Source organism: Cygnus olor, chromosome 1 (genome assembly GCF_009769625.2).
Source record: "Cygnus olor isolate bCygOlo1 chromosome 1, bCygOlo1.pri.v2, whole genome shotgun sequence".
NCBI classification, from domain to species: domain Eukaryota; kingdom Metazoa; phylum Chordata; class Aves; order Anseriformes; family Anatidae; genus Cygnus; species Cygnus olor.
The window spans coordinates 10040174-10055793 of record NC_049169.1 but is presented as its reverse complement, the minus strand read 5'-3'; the positions used below and the strand labels follow the sequence as shown (position 1 = coordinate 10055793).

At 35.6% G+C, this 15620-nt stretch overlaps 1 protein-coding gene across 9 annotated transcripts in view; it reads right to left on the bottom strand.

Annotated features, from left to right (window-relative positions):
- PCLO (piccolo presynaptic cytomatrix protein) overlaps positions 1 to 15620 on the bottom strand; it is a 372356-nt gene that overhangs the window by 205607 nt on the left and 151129 nt on the right. For all 9 annotated transcript variants that reach the window (XM_040548286.1, XM_040548292.1, XM_040548308.1 and 6 more), the window contains exon 4: positions 343 to 1563. In XM_040548286.1, coding sequence (XP_040404220.1) covers positions 343 to 1563 — 1221 coding nt within the window. The remainder of the gene's footprint in view (positions 1 to 342; positions 1564 to 15620) is intronic.

The following is a 15620-nucleotide window of genomic DNA, read 5'->3' as shown; positions in this document are numbered from 1 at the left end:
CTCCAAAGCCTTGAGAGTCCACAGAAGCAGGTAAATAAATCAGAAGTATTTGAAAAGTGCTTGAACAGAAACTTTGATTTACTTTCAAATGCTTAATTATTTAAACCGAAAATCATGCAAGAACTATTTGAAAGTTGCACATAAACAATAGAACTAACTGGTAAGTAACTTATTAAACAGTCACTGATTTTATCATTGAGAATCATCTCGTACAGAGAATAACAATAAAGATAGAGGGAAGGAAGGAAGATACAGGGTCCATCAGAATCAGATTCTAAATTGTAGCAAAGAGGGAGGGAGGAAAGGAGGGAGAAAGAGAGGAAGGGGGAAAAAGCCACTTACTGTTTTTTCTCTCACTGTTTCCACATGGTCAGATCTTGGCACACGTGACATTTGAACGGGAGTTTCTTCTTCCTGAGCTTTTTCAGCTTTCAAAACCATTTGGGGAATCCCAGTTGTCAAACCCTCTTTCTTAGCATCCTCTTGTTTCTTTGCATGCAGTTCCTCACAAGGTACTTCAACTTCTCCTTTCCGTTCAGCAACATGGTCTTTTGTTTCAGCTATAATTTGCTCTTTTTTGTCCTCTGAATGTGGTGCTTTCTTTTCTGGGAGCAGAGGTTTTTTGTCTTCTTCAAATTTGCTTAAAGTTTTCTTTTGATCTGAACTTACTGTTGCAGGAATTTTATCTGCTGAAAGTGTCTTTGACAGCTTTTCTTGCTGAAGTTTTGATTCTTCTTTTTGAGCTTCCTGTTGGATTTTCTCCACTAAAGAAGCTTTTGCAATTTTCACATGTTGAAGATTTGGGTCTTCTTTCTGAATTCCATGTTGAATTTTATCAGCTGAAACTGCCTTGGACAATTTCACCTCCTGAAGTTGTGCATCTTCCTTCTGAGCTGAAGGCTGGATTTTGTCAGCTGATAGTGCCTTTGCCATTTTCATCTGTTGGAGTTTCAGGTCTTCCTTCTGAATTCCATGTAAAATTTTGTCAGCTGAGGGTAACTTTGCCAATTTTGCCTCTTGAGGTTTTATGTCTTCCTTCTGGACTCCATGCAAAATTTTATCTGCTGAGGATGTTTTTGCCAGTTTTGCCTCTTGAAATTTTGCATCCTCCTTTTGAACTCCATGTAAAATTTTATCAGATGAGGGCGTCTTTGTCAGTTTTGTTTGCTGGAGTCTCGGGTCTTCCTTCTGAGAGACACGTATTTTATCAGCTGAGGGTGTCTTGAAAAGTTTGCCCTGCTTAAGTTTTGCATCTTCTTTTTGAACTCCTTGCTGTATTTTATCAGCTGACAATGTTTTTTCCAACCTCCCCTGCTGAAGCTTTGGAACTTCCTTCTGAACGCCTGGTTCTTCTTTAGGTTTTGCGGCTGCTGGAGTAGGCGGTGTGGAAGTCTTCTGAGGGAAATGTGAGACAGCAGGCACAGGCTGTTTTTGAGGAGTCGCAGGTGGTTTGGATACTGGTTGTGAAGGGCCTGGTTTTGGAAGTGGCACCTTGCCCATATCCCCAAGTTGTCCTGACATTGCCCTTTGGGTCTGGCAGTTTAAGCACAGCCATTCCTGTACCTGTGATACAACAAACATATGAAGTTACTTATTTGAAAACTTAACAGTAAAATCATGTTGTGTTTTCAGCTGGTACAGTTGCCATTAAAATACTTATAATCTCCATGCTATGCACACTGAACAGGTATTTTCTTTGTCTGCTGCTCCTGCAGGATGATCCACAACACCTTTCTAAAAAAAATGAAGTATGTCATGTTCCAGAAAGCCTGGCTGAACAAAAATAAAAATACATTGTGAAATGCAATAATTACATTGTCCCTAAGTATTGATGGCCTTTATGTACAAAGTTTGCTTATGTATTTCTAAAACCTTTTTCTTTTTTTTTTTTTTTTTTCTGAAGACTCTATGATCTGCCAAAAATCTGCCTCTAATTTCATAAACCTGAGTAAAAGAAGATGAACTGGGATTCATGGATCTTTGTGTTTTTCTGCATAAATTATGTTCCTCTCTTGAATTTGTGTGTATGTATCATTGGTTAAGTTTAATATGGCAGTAACGCCAAAGAAAGTATATGTTTGCTCTCTACTACTTAATCTCTGCTGAATACTGTCTTTTACTCTTCTTCACAGAAAATCAGAAAAACAAGGACAAGTCTGCAAAAGATCTTGTTGCCAGTTGCCTAGCTACTACATGAGACAGTTTCCAGTGGGGTTTTGGGTACAGTTTCTATAGAACAGCAAAAAGAAATTTTAAATAAAGAAAAATACTAAAAAGAATGAAAAAGCCCAGAATTTTCTGGACACCAGAAGAGATAACAAATATCTATTTTGCTAATGAAAAATGAGCTTCATTGCAGGCTATGAGGTCTATTCTGCACCTTAAACATTTTGTATGCCTGTTTTTAATTCCCTTTACTGTGATGATGGAATTTCTCATCAAAGAGGTCACTAATTTCTCTGATTTAGAGAAACTGGTGACCTACTGAATACATAATATATGAAAAACAGAGCAAATTTGTTCTAATAATAATTATATAGCCAATTAGTGCAGATAGTGCTAGGATAGTACAGATAACTGGTCAGTTATATACCATTGGATACTTTAGAATCATACCCAGAAGATGTGACATTTTGTCAGAATAAGGGGTACCTGGTGGTAGTGAGCTACCCTCAGTAACATCCACGCATTTTTTATTAGCAATTGAATAATAAATGAAGTAATACCAAAAGCAGAGACTGTGACTCCAGGTGTGACCCCTGCCAGCAAAGAATGCCTGATTTGCAGGGGAGTAACCATCAGACTCCCTGTTCTACTTTTGATTCCATGAATCCTGCTTTTTTTAGTGTAAAGAAGGGCTTAACTACAACAAAAGAACTGGAAGGTTTTCCTACCAAGAGTACTTAACACTTGGTATGCCAGGATCCTGTCATTGGTATATCATTTCTCAACAAGCACATACAGAATGATAGATTTCACAGAATCACAGAATCTCAGAATTGTAGCGGTTGGAAGGGACCTCCAGAGATCATCCGGTCCAGCCCCCCTGCCAAACCAGGATCCCTAGAGCAGGCTGCACAGGTAGGCGTCCAGACGGAGAGAAGGAGACTCCACAACCTCCCTGGGCAGCCTGTCCCAGTGCTCCGTCACCCTCACCGTGAAGAAGTTCTTTCGCATGTTGGGGTGGAACTTCCTGGGCTCCATCTTGTGGCCATTGCCCCTTGTCCTGTCTCCACAAACCACTGCAAAGAAGTTGGCCATATCCCTTTGTCTCCAACACTTAAGATATTTATAAACATTGATAACATCCCCTCTCAGTCTTCTCTTCTCAAAGCTGAACAGACCCAGGTCTCTCAGCCTTTCCTCGTAGGGAAGATGCTCCAGGCCCCATATCATCTTTGTGGCCCTCTGCTGGACTCTTTCCAGGAGATCCCTGTCTTTCTTGTCGTGGGGAGCCCAGAACTGCACACAGTACTCCAGGTGAGGCCTGACCAGGGCAGAGTAGAGGGGGAGGATCTCCTCCCTTGACCTGCTGGCCACGCTCCTTTTAATGCACACCAAGATCCCATTGGCCTTCTTGGCCACCAGGGCACACTGCTGGCTCATGGCCAACCTGTCGTCCACCAGGACCCCCAGGCCCTTCTCCACAGAGCTCCTCTCCAGCAGGTCATCCCCCAGCCTGTACTGATACTTGCAGATTGAGTCATAGTAGGGCCACAAATATCTTTTCAAGACAGGTAAGCTGAAGTGGGGCATCCCTCTATGCAACTCTAATGATGTGCTCAGCTCTCACACTCCAAATATAGTATTTCTCAGCGCAGTGGTGCTTAGGAAATTTTCTGTGCAGAGTAGGATACTGTGTTTTTTAGGTATCTCCAGAAAATTCTGAGATTATTTGGTTTCAGACATATATTGGAATTAATTAAATTTACCAGAAACACAATTTGTGAAGTCTATCTGCATATTTCAGTTTTAAGCCACATTGTTAAATGGCTTTAAAATTCTCATTTTTAATTGTTTTCTAACTAACCTAACAACTAGTATTGTGCTACCGCTTTGGGAAAAAAAAAAAAAAAAAAAAAAGGAAAAAAAAAAGATTAAGCTAACAAGTTATATGTAAATGACAAGAATTGCAGATGAAATGACAATTGGATGTGAAATAAAATCTAATAAGACAAGCTCGGGTAGGCTAGTTTTGTTGAAGTGCAGCTAAAGAAAGTCTACTTAATGTATAAAATGTTTTTATTTGAAGAAATTCATGTCAGGTACAAGATTGCATGATGGCATGGTATATCATTCAGGTCATCTAACAATTGTCTTATGTATTAATTTTCTACTTTTATAGAAAATGACCAAATTAGTGAGTCCTGTTACTTGACACAAAGACATATTTATAAAAAAACATTTGGCAATGCTGTCCCAATAAATGGAGTTTATGCACTGAATCATCTGTCTCTAAATGCAGTGAAGGCCCTAATAGTTACTATACCTTTTGCAATTCCTAACTGAATGCAGATCTGTATAAGTCTATTAGATCTCATTTTTGTTTTTTCTGTAGAAAAAAAACACATTAAAATATAACCCTCCAAAGGAGATTAACCCTTAAAATGCTACTACCTGTAATATGCCTGGAAAGCACTAATTAGGAAATAGGAATAAAAACGGCTTCATTTGTGAAAAAATGTGCAAAACAAAAAATAGTTTTCTTGAAAATAGTTCTGTTAGGGATTCCCTGGATTTTTTTTTAATTTTTATTTTTTTTTAACTATAGCTTCCTTTCTTTTTGGTGTGGCCTGTTTAGAAATTGGAAATCAATACTGGAAAACATAACTATGCTGCGAACTATCTTTTATAACCTAAAAATGAAATTAATATATCTGGAAACTAATTTGGCCTTAAATCCACAGAAATTATGATAGTAGTACTATCGGGAGTTCTAAATATACTAGATAATATTTATTATAGATAGAATACAGAATAAAGAACCAATGTCATAGTATTTTTTGATTCTTTCCTCAGAAAGACTGAAAAGGCTGCTACAGAAAGTTGACCAGATAATTATGACAGCTCATTTTTATTTTAAAGTTACCATAGATTCAAAAAAAACCAATAAATTCTCATTTCACAAAGTAGGCAGAAATATTACCATTATTACTTATGTTAATACAGCTTCTTTCAGTACAGAACATGGAAATAATACTCAAATGTTATTAAGCTTCTCAGAATCTAGCCTCAACTATCTTTTACGTCATTAAAAATAATAAATAATAATAATAATTGTCTTCTACCATGAAATAATCCATGGTTCAAGAGTTTGCTCCATTTCACATACTAACTACATATATATTTAAAGAACATGTTACTTTATACATTAAATGCACGGGTTCTTCTCACAGTACCATTTGTGCATGACATTGTTTCCATTTATTTCCTGGTAATACATCTGTTTTGTAGGGTCTCTATGCTTGTACCTTTTGTACACATCCGCATTTGGCTCTTATCACTTCTCCTAGCTCTGTTGGTAAGGTAGATACCACTTAGTACCTCTGCAATTGTAGCCTCCATTGCTCATACACATGCCCCTTAGATTCACACACAGCAGAGCTGAGGACATCATAGAACAAGTCTCTTAAAAATGAAAGTAATGATAATAAAGACGAACAAAGGCAGTTGATGATGAGTGAATTGGCAAATTGTGCTAAATCTTGTCATGAGATGGAAGTTCTCATCTTGCCTCCCTGCCATACTGATGTAAGTGGTGCTAGTGAAATGACCTGGAATTGTCTAGATACACAGTGATTTAATGAATCTTGCCATTGTCCTCTTGGACTTTTGTTATATTTGCATCTAATTATCACTTTTTTTTTTTTTTTTTTTTTTTTTTTAGGGTTGCTATGTAGGCTTGGAAAATACATCTCTCAAGCTATGTGTTTTAAAATGCAATCTAAGTTTTTTATAATCATGAAGATATTTGATCACAAAATAACCTATACAAATCTTATATCACCAGCCCTCTAGTTCCTAATTCACTGTCAGAATGGTTCTCTGTAAATTGAATTTTGTACTATGAAGTCATATGCCTCAGTTTTAGACTCAACTTTTCCTCAGTTAACCTCATGCCCTAAATGCTAGTTTTTCCTTAGGCTATCTTTTCAGTTAGCCCGTCAACCCAAATTTATTAGGACTTGGGAAATGGACATAATCTTCCTTCAGCAGTCTTCACTAGATAAATCTTAGTTCTTTACAGAAATATTCACACTCTTTAGTTCCTGAATTGGCAGTAGACATTATCTTTGGTATCACAAGCAATATCAATGTGCTTTAGTATTCTAAGTCTGTGGCTCTCCCACTGTGTTTTCCTAACAACCTCATACTGCTGCACAGTACAAAGGAGCTGTGTTACAATGTCCTCTTCATTCAGTTTTATAATAAACAAATGCCATCGTGAAAAGTTCATACATCTAACATTCATTGCAACTGTTTATTTTTTTAAGTGTCATGCAAGGGCTGAAGCATGTCAGTTCCTTTGCTTTTGCAAATGTCACAATGCCAGAGGAGTTCAAGTTGAAAACAATAGGTCTACTACTCCATCTCTCTGCCATTCAGGGATTTTTCATTGCAGTATGTTGATAGATACTGCAATGTTGCTAGATAGATTACCCTCTCTTGGCAAACACCAATTGGTAAACTAATTAAAAGTAACTCAAAGTACCTAATGTATTTGTTAAGGTGAAAATAAACACTTCTTCCCACAGAACATCTCTAAATTTACCTCAGAAGTCAAATGTTTTAGTTTCATTTGGAGGCCAACTAATTAATTTCTTTGTCATGGCTGGAGCATACCTTTATCCCTTCCTAATTCTTCCTTCTCACTGCTCTTAGTAAAGGAAAATCATAAAACTAATATAGGAACATAAGAAAGGATGAAGTACATCTGTGAAAAAATAAATTCTGTTAGCTTTCACTACCTAATATAATCAAACAGAATCTTTATGGAAAACCACGTATTAATTATAACTGTGAGATATACATAATCCATCCAAACCAAGTGACACACAGCTAACCCATATGTAACTCATATCTGACACAGAGCTAACCCATATTTAACTCATGTCTGCTTTTATTTAATATGCAGAAGAACTGCTCCTGGTAATTACAGCTCTGTTAGTACAACTCAAATGTTTACAAAGTTTTAGAAAATAATTTGAAAGATAATTGAATAGATCCTTGTGACAAAGAAAAGGGCCATATGCTAAAAGTCAATACGTATTTACTGGAAGAAGACTGTATCATATAACATTTTTCCTTTGAAAATATCATTTATTTTACAAGTAAAAATTAAACCATTACACGCTCAACACACCTGGAATACCAGAAAAATAACTGAATCTGTGACACCATGAAACGATTAGTCAAATTAAGAGAGATGAGTAAATTGCCAGGTAGGAAAAACAGATCTCCTATGGAGGAAAATGACCCTAAATTCTTTACGTTTTAGCTACTTCAGTTATTTAAAGTAGAGTGATAAATGAGAACATAAGGATATAGAAGAAGACACATTGGCCTTGACCAGTAAACTGGATATTGCCTATTTGTTCCCAAAAATGCTCTGGAGTCTTTAAATTCAGTAACGATGTGCAACCACTGCTTGGACCATTCCCTCCTTTTTGTTTTTCCCCATCCTTAACATTTTCTATTCAAATTTGTACTTGCTTACTAACAGAAGCCTCCAGGGACTCTGACTTTCTGAATAGACATACCTTAGATGTTGAAATAATTATTCTGTGGAAGAAAGGTAGAGCAATCAGACAGTTATTTCTAACGCTCTAAGATTTTGCTTCATCTCCAGTAAAAAATGAAAAGTACTCTTGGTACGTTGTCAGCTGATTTGTTACTACTAACGATCCCTTCTTTTTTATCCCCCACCAAATGTTAACACTTGCAAGAGAGTTGCAAACACTGCTGCAAATTACCAGAGAAGTACAAAGAGCCAGTGTTTTTCCTATATGTCAGGATTTACCTGCTCCTCAGATTTAATAGGGTGGGGACTGTTAAATATTCCATTTTATTTTGAGCAGATGAAATACAGAGTACAACAACACAAAGATGACCTACTTCTTCAAGTGATGACAACTCTGAAGTGCATATGCCCTTATACTTCAAGATACATCCTAGCACCTCCAGGAAAAGCTCATTCTTTTTCTTTCTAGGAACTGCTCTGTTTGCAAATTTTAACTTTAGTAATCAAATAGATAATGATAGATAATGGGAATTTTTATGTGTATAGTGCCTGTGTATACTTTAATTTGCTTTTAGCTATTTTGCTGAAGGCCCTTAAAGGCTTAGAATTATGCAAGCAATGCACAAAAAAGTATCCCTATTGTATACATCATCATAGACGCAAAAGAACCAAAGATGTTGAAAAAATAACTGCTCTTTTTGGTGGAGGGGGGACCATTACCATACTTGTTTTCACTCTGAATCTACCTGCATTTTCCTATGGTGTTTTTTATTTATTTATTTTTTTTCTCCATGCACTTTTATAACCAGACAGCAATTTCTTTGACACTGACAAGATGACAGTCCTTCTTTGTATTGGCAGGTTTAGCTGTTGGGGTGGTGTTGCCCAAATCAAAGGAACAAATGGCCTTCATCCTCAGTCTTACACAGAGAAATTCCTATCAAGCATTTTAATGCCTCTGGTGATCACTTCTTTTGTTATCGTGGCAAACCCAACTCCAATGAAGGAAAACAAAACAAAGCAAAACAACCAAGTGAATATGAGCTTCATCCAAAAGCCAAAGAAATCAGTCGAAGAGTCTCAAGTAGTAGTTCAGTGGGGCTGGGATGATTAAGCTGTATGTATACCTTGAGAAATTCTGAATAACAATACAAGTCCAAAAAACATTATTTGAAATGCAATATAAACTTTCTTTATGACCATGCAAGGAAAAAATGTTGCGATTGTAAATCCTTTAGATAATTACATATCATACTTGCAGTGTCTGTCATGATAATAATCAAAGATCTTCAGGTGCTACCACAACACAAATTCATTGTAGAACTAACCTCTAATTCACATGAAATGATACCCTGTAAGTCTATGGGTTTAATGTTCAAATTAGTAAAGTTCTATAAAGTTCTATGAAGTTCAGTTTAGGAAAGCCTATTAATAGTCAATGTTTTTTATCAAGGGAAGGTTAAAAACGTCTCTCTTATAATAATGAGACCAATAAATATCCTCTTGATTTTCCGTGTATATAAAAGATTAATGAAAACATGTATCCTATTGTTGATTTCTTTAGCTCGGATAATAAACTTTCAGAAACCAAGGAGCAAATCAACATCAACTTGATTTCTTTTTCATTTTCTTTTTGGCTTTTGAGCCTTTAAGATAATTTTGAAAAAAAGTTTTACAACAGAATACGCATGAAAATCAGATGTAGAGAGCCTCCTGTCTCAGCACATTAATGGAAATACCACCTTTATATTAAGCAGTCTTTCAATCCACAAAACCCATCCCAGCATGTGTTTTCAACAATATTTTTATATCTCATTTTCCACTCAAGAAAAACACTGGTGATTCAGTATTTACTACCAGGATAAGAAGGTAATAAAATTTACATATGTATTTCTGCACATATCTGATCATCAGTCAGAATACAGTTGTTGCAGTGACATTCTTTTTCACGGGTACTTTTAAGGAGATTGCCAACTAACTGACTAAAATAATTTAGATTTACTTGCACGCATGACAATGAACATGCTGCTGTGGATTAATTAAACAACAGCATATACACTCTGTTTATATTACTCTTAACTTGCTTCGGTAGTATAATTGTAATTATTCCATTTAGATTATACAGATCAAAAATCTGCGGTTGTGTTAGTATCTGAAGTAATAATTTTATAGTAAAAGTGAGTTTTCAATATCTTATCGTTTCATTTAGAAACTATGTCATTCTGAGCTTTAAAATTGTTAGGTTATCATTATCCTTTTCAGCTACATGTAGATGCTGAGAAGCCCTAGTATGTATGCCCTTTTGTACTCTTCATTATAACAGTCTCAAAGTATATATATATATATTTTTACACCTTCTAGAAACTGAATCACTATTCCTCACACAATGGGTCAGCAAAGAGTGTGAGTATTCCCATTCCATTACTGTTATTTGTTCTGAACTGACAAAATGTCTAGTGCTACAGATGGCACTAAAACAACAAACAATTCCATGCCCTGAAGAGACTGCAGTCTATTCTGTCCTATGTCCAATTTTGACCTTTTTGAAGGGTCTAGAGGAAAACGGTTATTCATCTCAAACTGGGACTCAGCTATGGAACGAGATGAGAGGAATTCTGTAGTAAAAAGGACAACTATTCTTATGTCTCAGGGTGCCTACTGCTCACTGTATCTTTAGCACATCTTGGAAGCTGCATTTGATGATAAGCTACAAATACAACCGTTTAATCTGAACCTTAATGGTTCATATTAACAAACACCTCAGTCATTCTTTGTAAAATCATTTTTATTTTGGTCATCCCCATAGACATACAGCGAAAAATGATAGACATCATTATTCTGAAAAGTCACTGTTTCGCATTTTGTTTGCTCTTTCAAACCAGATAATCCTAAAACTGGCGTGTAGTTCATTTCGGCAATATGCTTTGCATAAACAATAATCACTGCTAAGACAGCTTGATAGATGTCTGCCTTTTTCTCATGATTACTGTATTATTGCATGAGCAGTCTTTTTTAAAAAGATGTTAAGTCTAAGCAGCAGATCAATGCTCCAAGTGAAATGCTATGGAGGAGGATGGAAATAAATTAAGGAATGGAAGATTTTTTTTTTTAAGATTCCTAGCTCCATCCAGACTAATCTCACCTAACTTTTAACATTTAACTAGGAACTGAAGTTTTGACCCTGGCTACCAAAATTCCCCCTCTAGTCTCTGAGACATTATCTCCATATATGAACACCACTGGAGGGCTGACTACTGTACCTATTCCTGAGCAGGGAGAGAGCCTGGAGAAAACTATGCTCCAAATAAACTTCACTTCAAGGACGATTTTGAGGTGTGCTGATGGCCTACATTAAAGTGCAAAGAATAACCGTTCTTACATTGATAGCCCTATGAAAGGTCCTGTAATCTGATACCTAAAGATTCTGTAATCTGATACCTAAATATATGGTCCATTTTTCAAAAGCTCTAAACACCTGAAGATACTTTCACTGACTTCCATTTTTTAGTTCTTTAACCAGAACAACAGCATGTGTGATACCTTTCATCACTTTTTTTTTTTTTGATGGTTTCATCATTTATTGAGTTTACTATCATTTAGTGCTGATCTACATCTAGTATTTGTTCTTCTCATGTGACTGATACACGAATCCTTTAGGTGCCTGAAAGTTTTGAAAATGAAGGGGAAAGGCAAAGAAACAAACAAATGAAAAGACGGGAGAATAATTCGTGGTCAAGGAAACATACAATATTCTCAAGTAAGAGGAGCAAAAGTCCATCAGAAATGAAGGGAAATCATTTACCCAGCTTTGGAAAATTATATTAATCATTAACTACAAATACAGTAGGAGGTTCCATATAACCATTTGCTGGATATATTTACAGCTGTCATGACAATAAAAAGGTAATAAAGCAAGTAAAGGAAATGGATATTGTACTTTTACACCTCTGCAGAATGGTCGTAACTTTGTGATACACATACAGTTTCTGGTGACTTCTTGAGCTCTTCCTGATGGACTTCCCTCCTAAACACCCAAACTGAGGAAGTGAAAGCTGACCTCCCTGCTTTAAGATATGAAAAGTGCTATGTGAAGAGACGGCAGAGCACAGAAACGGAATTACAGCTGCCATTTGCCTTCTCTGCTTGTAACTAGCCCTGCAACAGCACTGCCTGGCTTTGCGACATGTGAGTCAGAATAACAATTAAGCATTAGGTGTGGCCACTTTCACTGACAAGAGGCAAATTCTCAAGCTGTGAGGCAACAAAGTCTAAAGTCTAAGGAAAGGCAAAGGGCAAAGGAACAGGTGAAGTACAGGCGGAAAAGGGAAAAACCAAGCTTTTTTAGTATCTTGGCTCTTCTGCTCCTTTTGAGATTTATGCTGATTATGTCTCAAGAAGACTGTGGTAAACATTTTAATAATAATAATTGTTCTTGGTTATTGATTTTACTTTGCACTCTCCTGCCTAAAATTTTGCCCTTGTATAGCCACACAATGTAAAATGTTAAAAGATTGTCTTAAAAGGGAATATGTCATTTAGTCAGCAAGATAGTTACAATGCTTGACAGAATTAACTCAGAAAAGGGGTGAATACTGTGCATTTCTGTAATTTGGCAATTTATACTACCAAATATGTACATGAAGGATTAAAATAAAACACTTTTTCTCAGAAAACTTCAGACCAATATCCATTGAAATTACTTCTCAATATTTTTTTACAGAAATGTGCTTGCAATCTCCTTAAAAGCCTAACATACTGTAATGCTACAATATGGCTGAAAGCAGATGTTTTTGATGTGCAAATAAATACTATGCACTTCAACAATCATACATAATAAGCTTCAGTTTACTTTCAAGAGACACCATGAATACAATTATAATCCATACTATATAGTCCAAATAATCTAAACCAATGTAAGTCTTCTCAAAATTTATGCTGTCAGCATAAGTATCAAATGTAAGAGGAAAAGACAGGTTTTAACTGCTAAACAGTAATCACAGAATCAGAATGTTTGGCGTTGGAAGGGACCTTAAAGATCACCTAGTTCCAAGCCCCTGCTACGGTCAGGGACACCTCTTACTAGACCAGGTTGCTCAAAGTCCCCTCTAGCCTGGCCTTGAACACTTCCAGGGATTGGGCAACCTGTTCCAAGGCCTCACCACTGTCAGAGTAAAGAATTTCTTCCTTATATCTAATCTAAATCTACCCTCTTTCAGTGTAAAGCCATTCCCCCTTGTCCTATCACTACATTTCCTGACAAAAAGTCCCTCCCCAGCTTTTCTGTAGGCCCCCTTTAGGTACTGGAAGGCCACTAAAAGTTCTCCCCAGAGCCTTCTCTTCTCCAGGCTGAACAACGCCAATTCCCTCAGCCTGTCTTCATAGGTGCTCCAGCTCCTTGATCATATTCATTCATATTCCTGTGGACTCATTCTAATACATCCATGTCCTTCTTGTGCTGGGGCCTCTGAGCTGATTGCAGGGCTCCAGGTGGGGTCATTCATAAAATAGAGCATTTTAAAGTAATGATTTATTTATTTATTTATTTATTTATGCTGAAATATCGATTTCTTTAAGATTTAATATGTTTCAATAAAAAACCCTCAACTATATCTGAACAAAAATGCCAAATGCTTCCAAACTCTTGGAATGCTACTTTAATTATTTAATTATTAATTATTTTAATCTTCTTAAGTACATCTTTGTACATTTTTCAAAACACACACAGTGTTACTTTAGTGGTTATAAAGTGACAAAAGTATCCGCACAGTTAACAAAAATTAAAGTACCCCCCAAATGATCTCTCTTACAGTCCTAAGTTGGTCTTTCAGTTATCATCATGATCTCCAAAAGAATAAAGAACCCTTTGAAAGAACTATGTTACCTCTGCATTAATAATAATTTCACAATAACTTAGCAAGTTAAGATGATTCAGAATTTCTCCTTGATGAGAAGACAGACAATCCCTCCACACATATTCAGAAATTGCACTAAGATGCATTTGTCACAACAAGGGTAAATAAAAAATCTTACACTCAAATGAATCAAAAATTTTACATGCTGATCAATATTGTATTATTCACATAGTGTCAGAAGAAACCATATGGAAGCTTAACTTTTCTCTCAAAAGCATAGTCTCCCTTCTACCATGTTTTAAAAGGGTATTTGATGCTATAATGTCTGTATTACAATTTTTAGATATAAAATGCTACTGTGTTGGAAGGTTAATTGCTCTTTTCATTCTATGAACAAGAATACATCTGTACTTTTAAAAGTAAACCATTATCTTTATACCTAAACCCAAAATATGTTAAAAAAGCAAACAAAACCTTTAACTCTCCAAACCTTGGATAGAATCCAATCTTTGTGTTCCTTACTACAAAAACAAACAAAAAACTTAATATTAATAACAAGAGAAAATAGAAACGTTCATTTGAATTTTTGTATGTTGTCAGCTTCTGTTTCTTCGTTATTTTCTACGTAGACTACAATTAGCTATCTACTAAAGGTGGTGCTGCTATTTTGAATAGACTGATCTTATTTTCTCATTGAAAATCAAATTTTAAATTTTAATTAATCTTGAAGCATTTGCTCAACCCTTGAAACACTCTTCTAAAGACCCTGTTTACATCATAGATAGTATAACATGATGCAGTCTTCCAGGATGAGTGATACTATTGTCAGATTCTAATTAATTTAACTGTAGGTACTGTATTAACTCAAGAACAAACATCTGGGGATAAAAATGACATAAAGTCAATAGCTCTCATTTGTTTGATGAAAAGTCAGAAGTAAAAAAAAAAAAAAAAAAGGTTCTTCCTTCCTAAGTTTTGTTTGATTTCTTCTCCCCCTCTTCTCTTTTTCTAGTCATGTGGGAAAAAAAAAAAAAAAAAAAAAAAAAAGTCTAAGGAGGAAAAGAGGAGACAGAAGAGAAGCTGATTAAGAGAAGAGCCATTTGGGTGACAAGACAGCAACAAATGCTTATTTTTTTTTTTTTGAAACAGCTTTTTAATTTAAAAATAAAAAAAAGGTGACAAACTGTGTTCTGAGTCTTTGCCAGTTCAAATTCAGACAAAAAAAATCAGGTGATTAAATTAAAGTGAGGATTTTAACTGGCTACCACCTCCACATTTCCACGTAAAAATCTTAAGCAAAATGAATTTTTATGGCATTTTTATTCCTCTTCACAAAATATCCACATTTTTCTCTGTTATTTATAACCTCTCCCCCCTCCTCAGGAGTTGAAGATATACATGCATGAAAAGTGTATTACAGAAATCATAACTCCAAAGGTAAGGAACAGGGAATTCAAATTTAATTCTAAAACATAACAAAAGTAATCATATCCATATTATATTCTCTATAAACAGTTCCCAAGATTTTGACACTAGAATAATATACAGCGCATGTGCAAAATGAACCATTTATGGGGCTCTTTTCAAAACAACATCTCAAGGCAATGAAGTGGAATGTTCACATCTGTCTTCAAGGGCAGAATTGAAAGCATTTTCCAGAGTGCACAAGTGGATTTTTACACATCAGAGCAGTTACAATAATGTCCTCCAATAATCTGCATTTAATATATATTCAGTATTTGAGAAATATTCCTTTTCATTTAAAGATGACACTTTGATACAATCATTCTAATTATTCTGCAAAGAAAACTAAGCAGATTCTTTAAAAAAAAAAAAGCTTTAATTTTAACTGCTGTATTTTGAGATATTTTTCTGTATAAATTTATATTTTCTGTTTTGAATACAATTAAAATACAGTTAGAGTAGTAACTCCAACACAAAAGCTTTTAAATAAAAGTGTAGGAAAAAAAGGGGCAAATACTTCAACTAACTTTTCATTCCATATCTGCCTTTGAGAGGTTAACCCA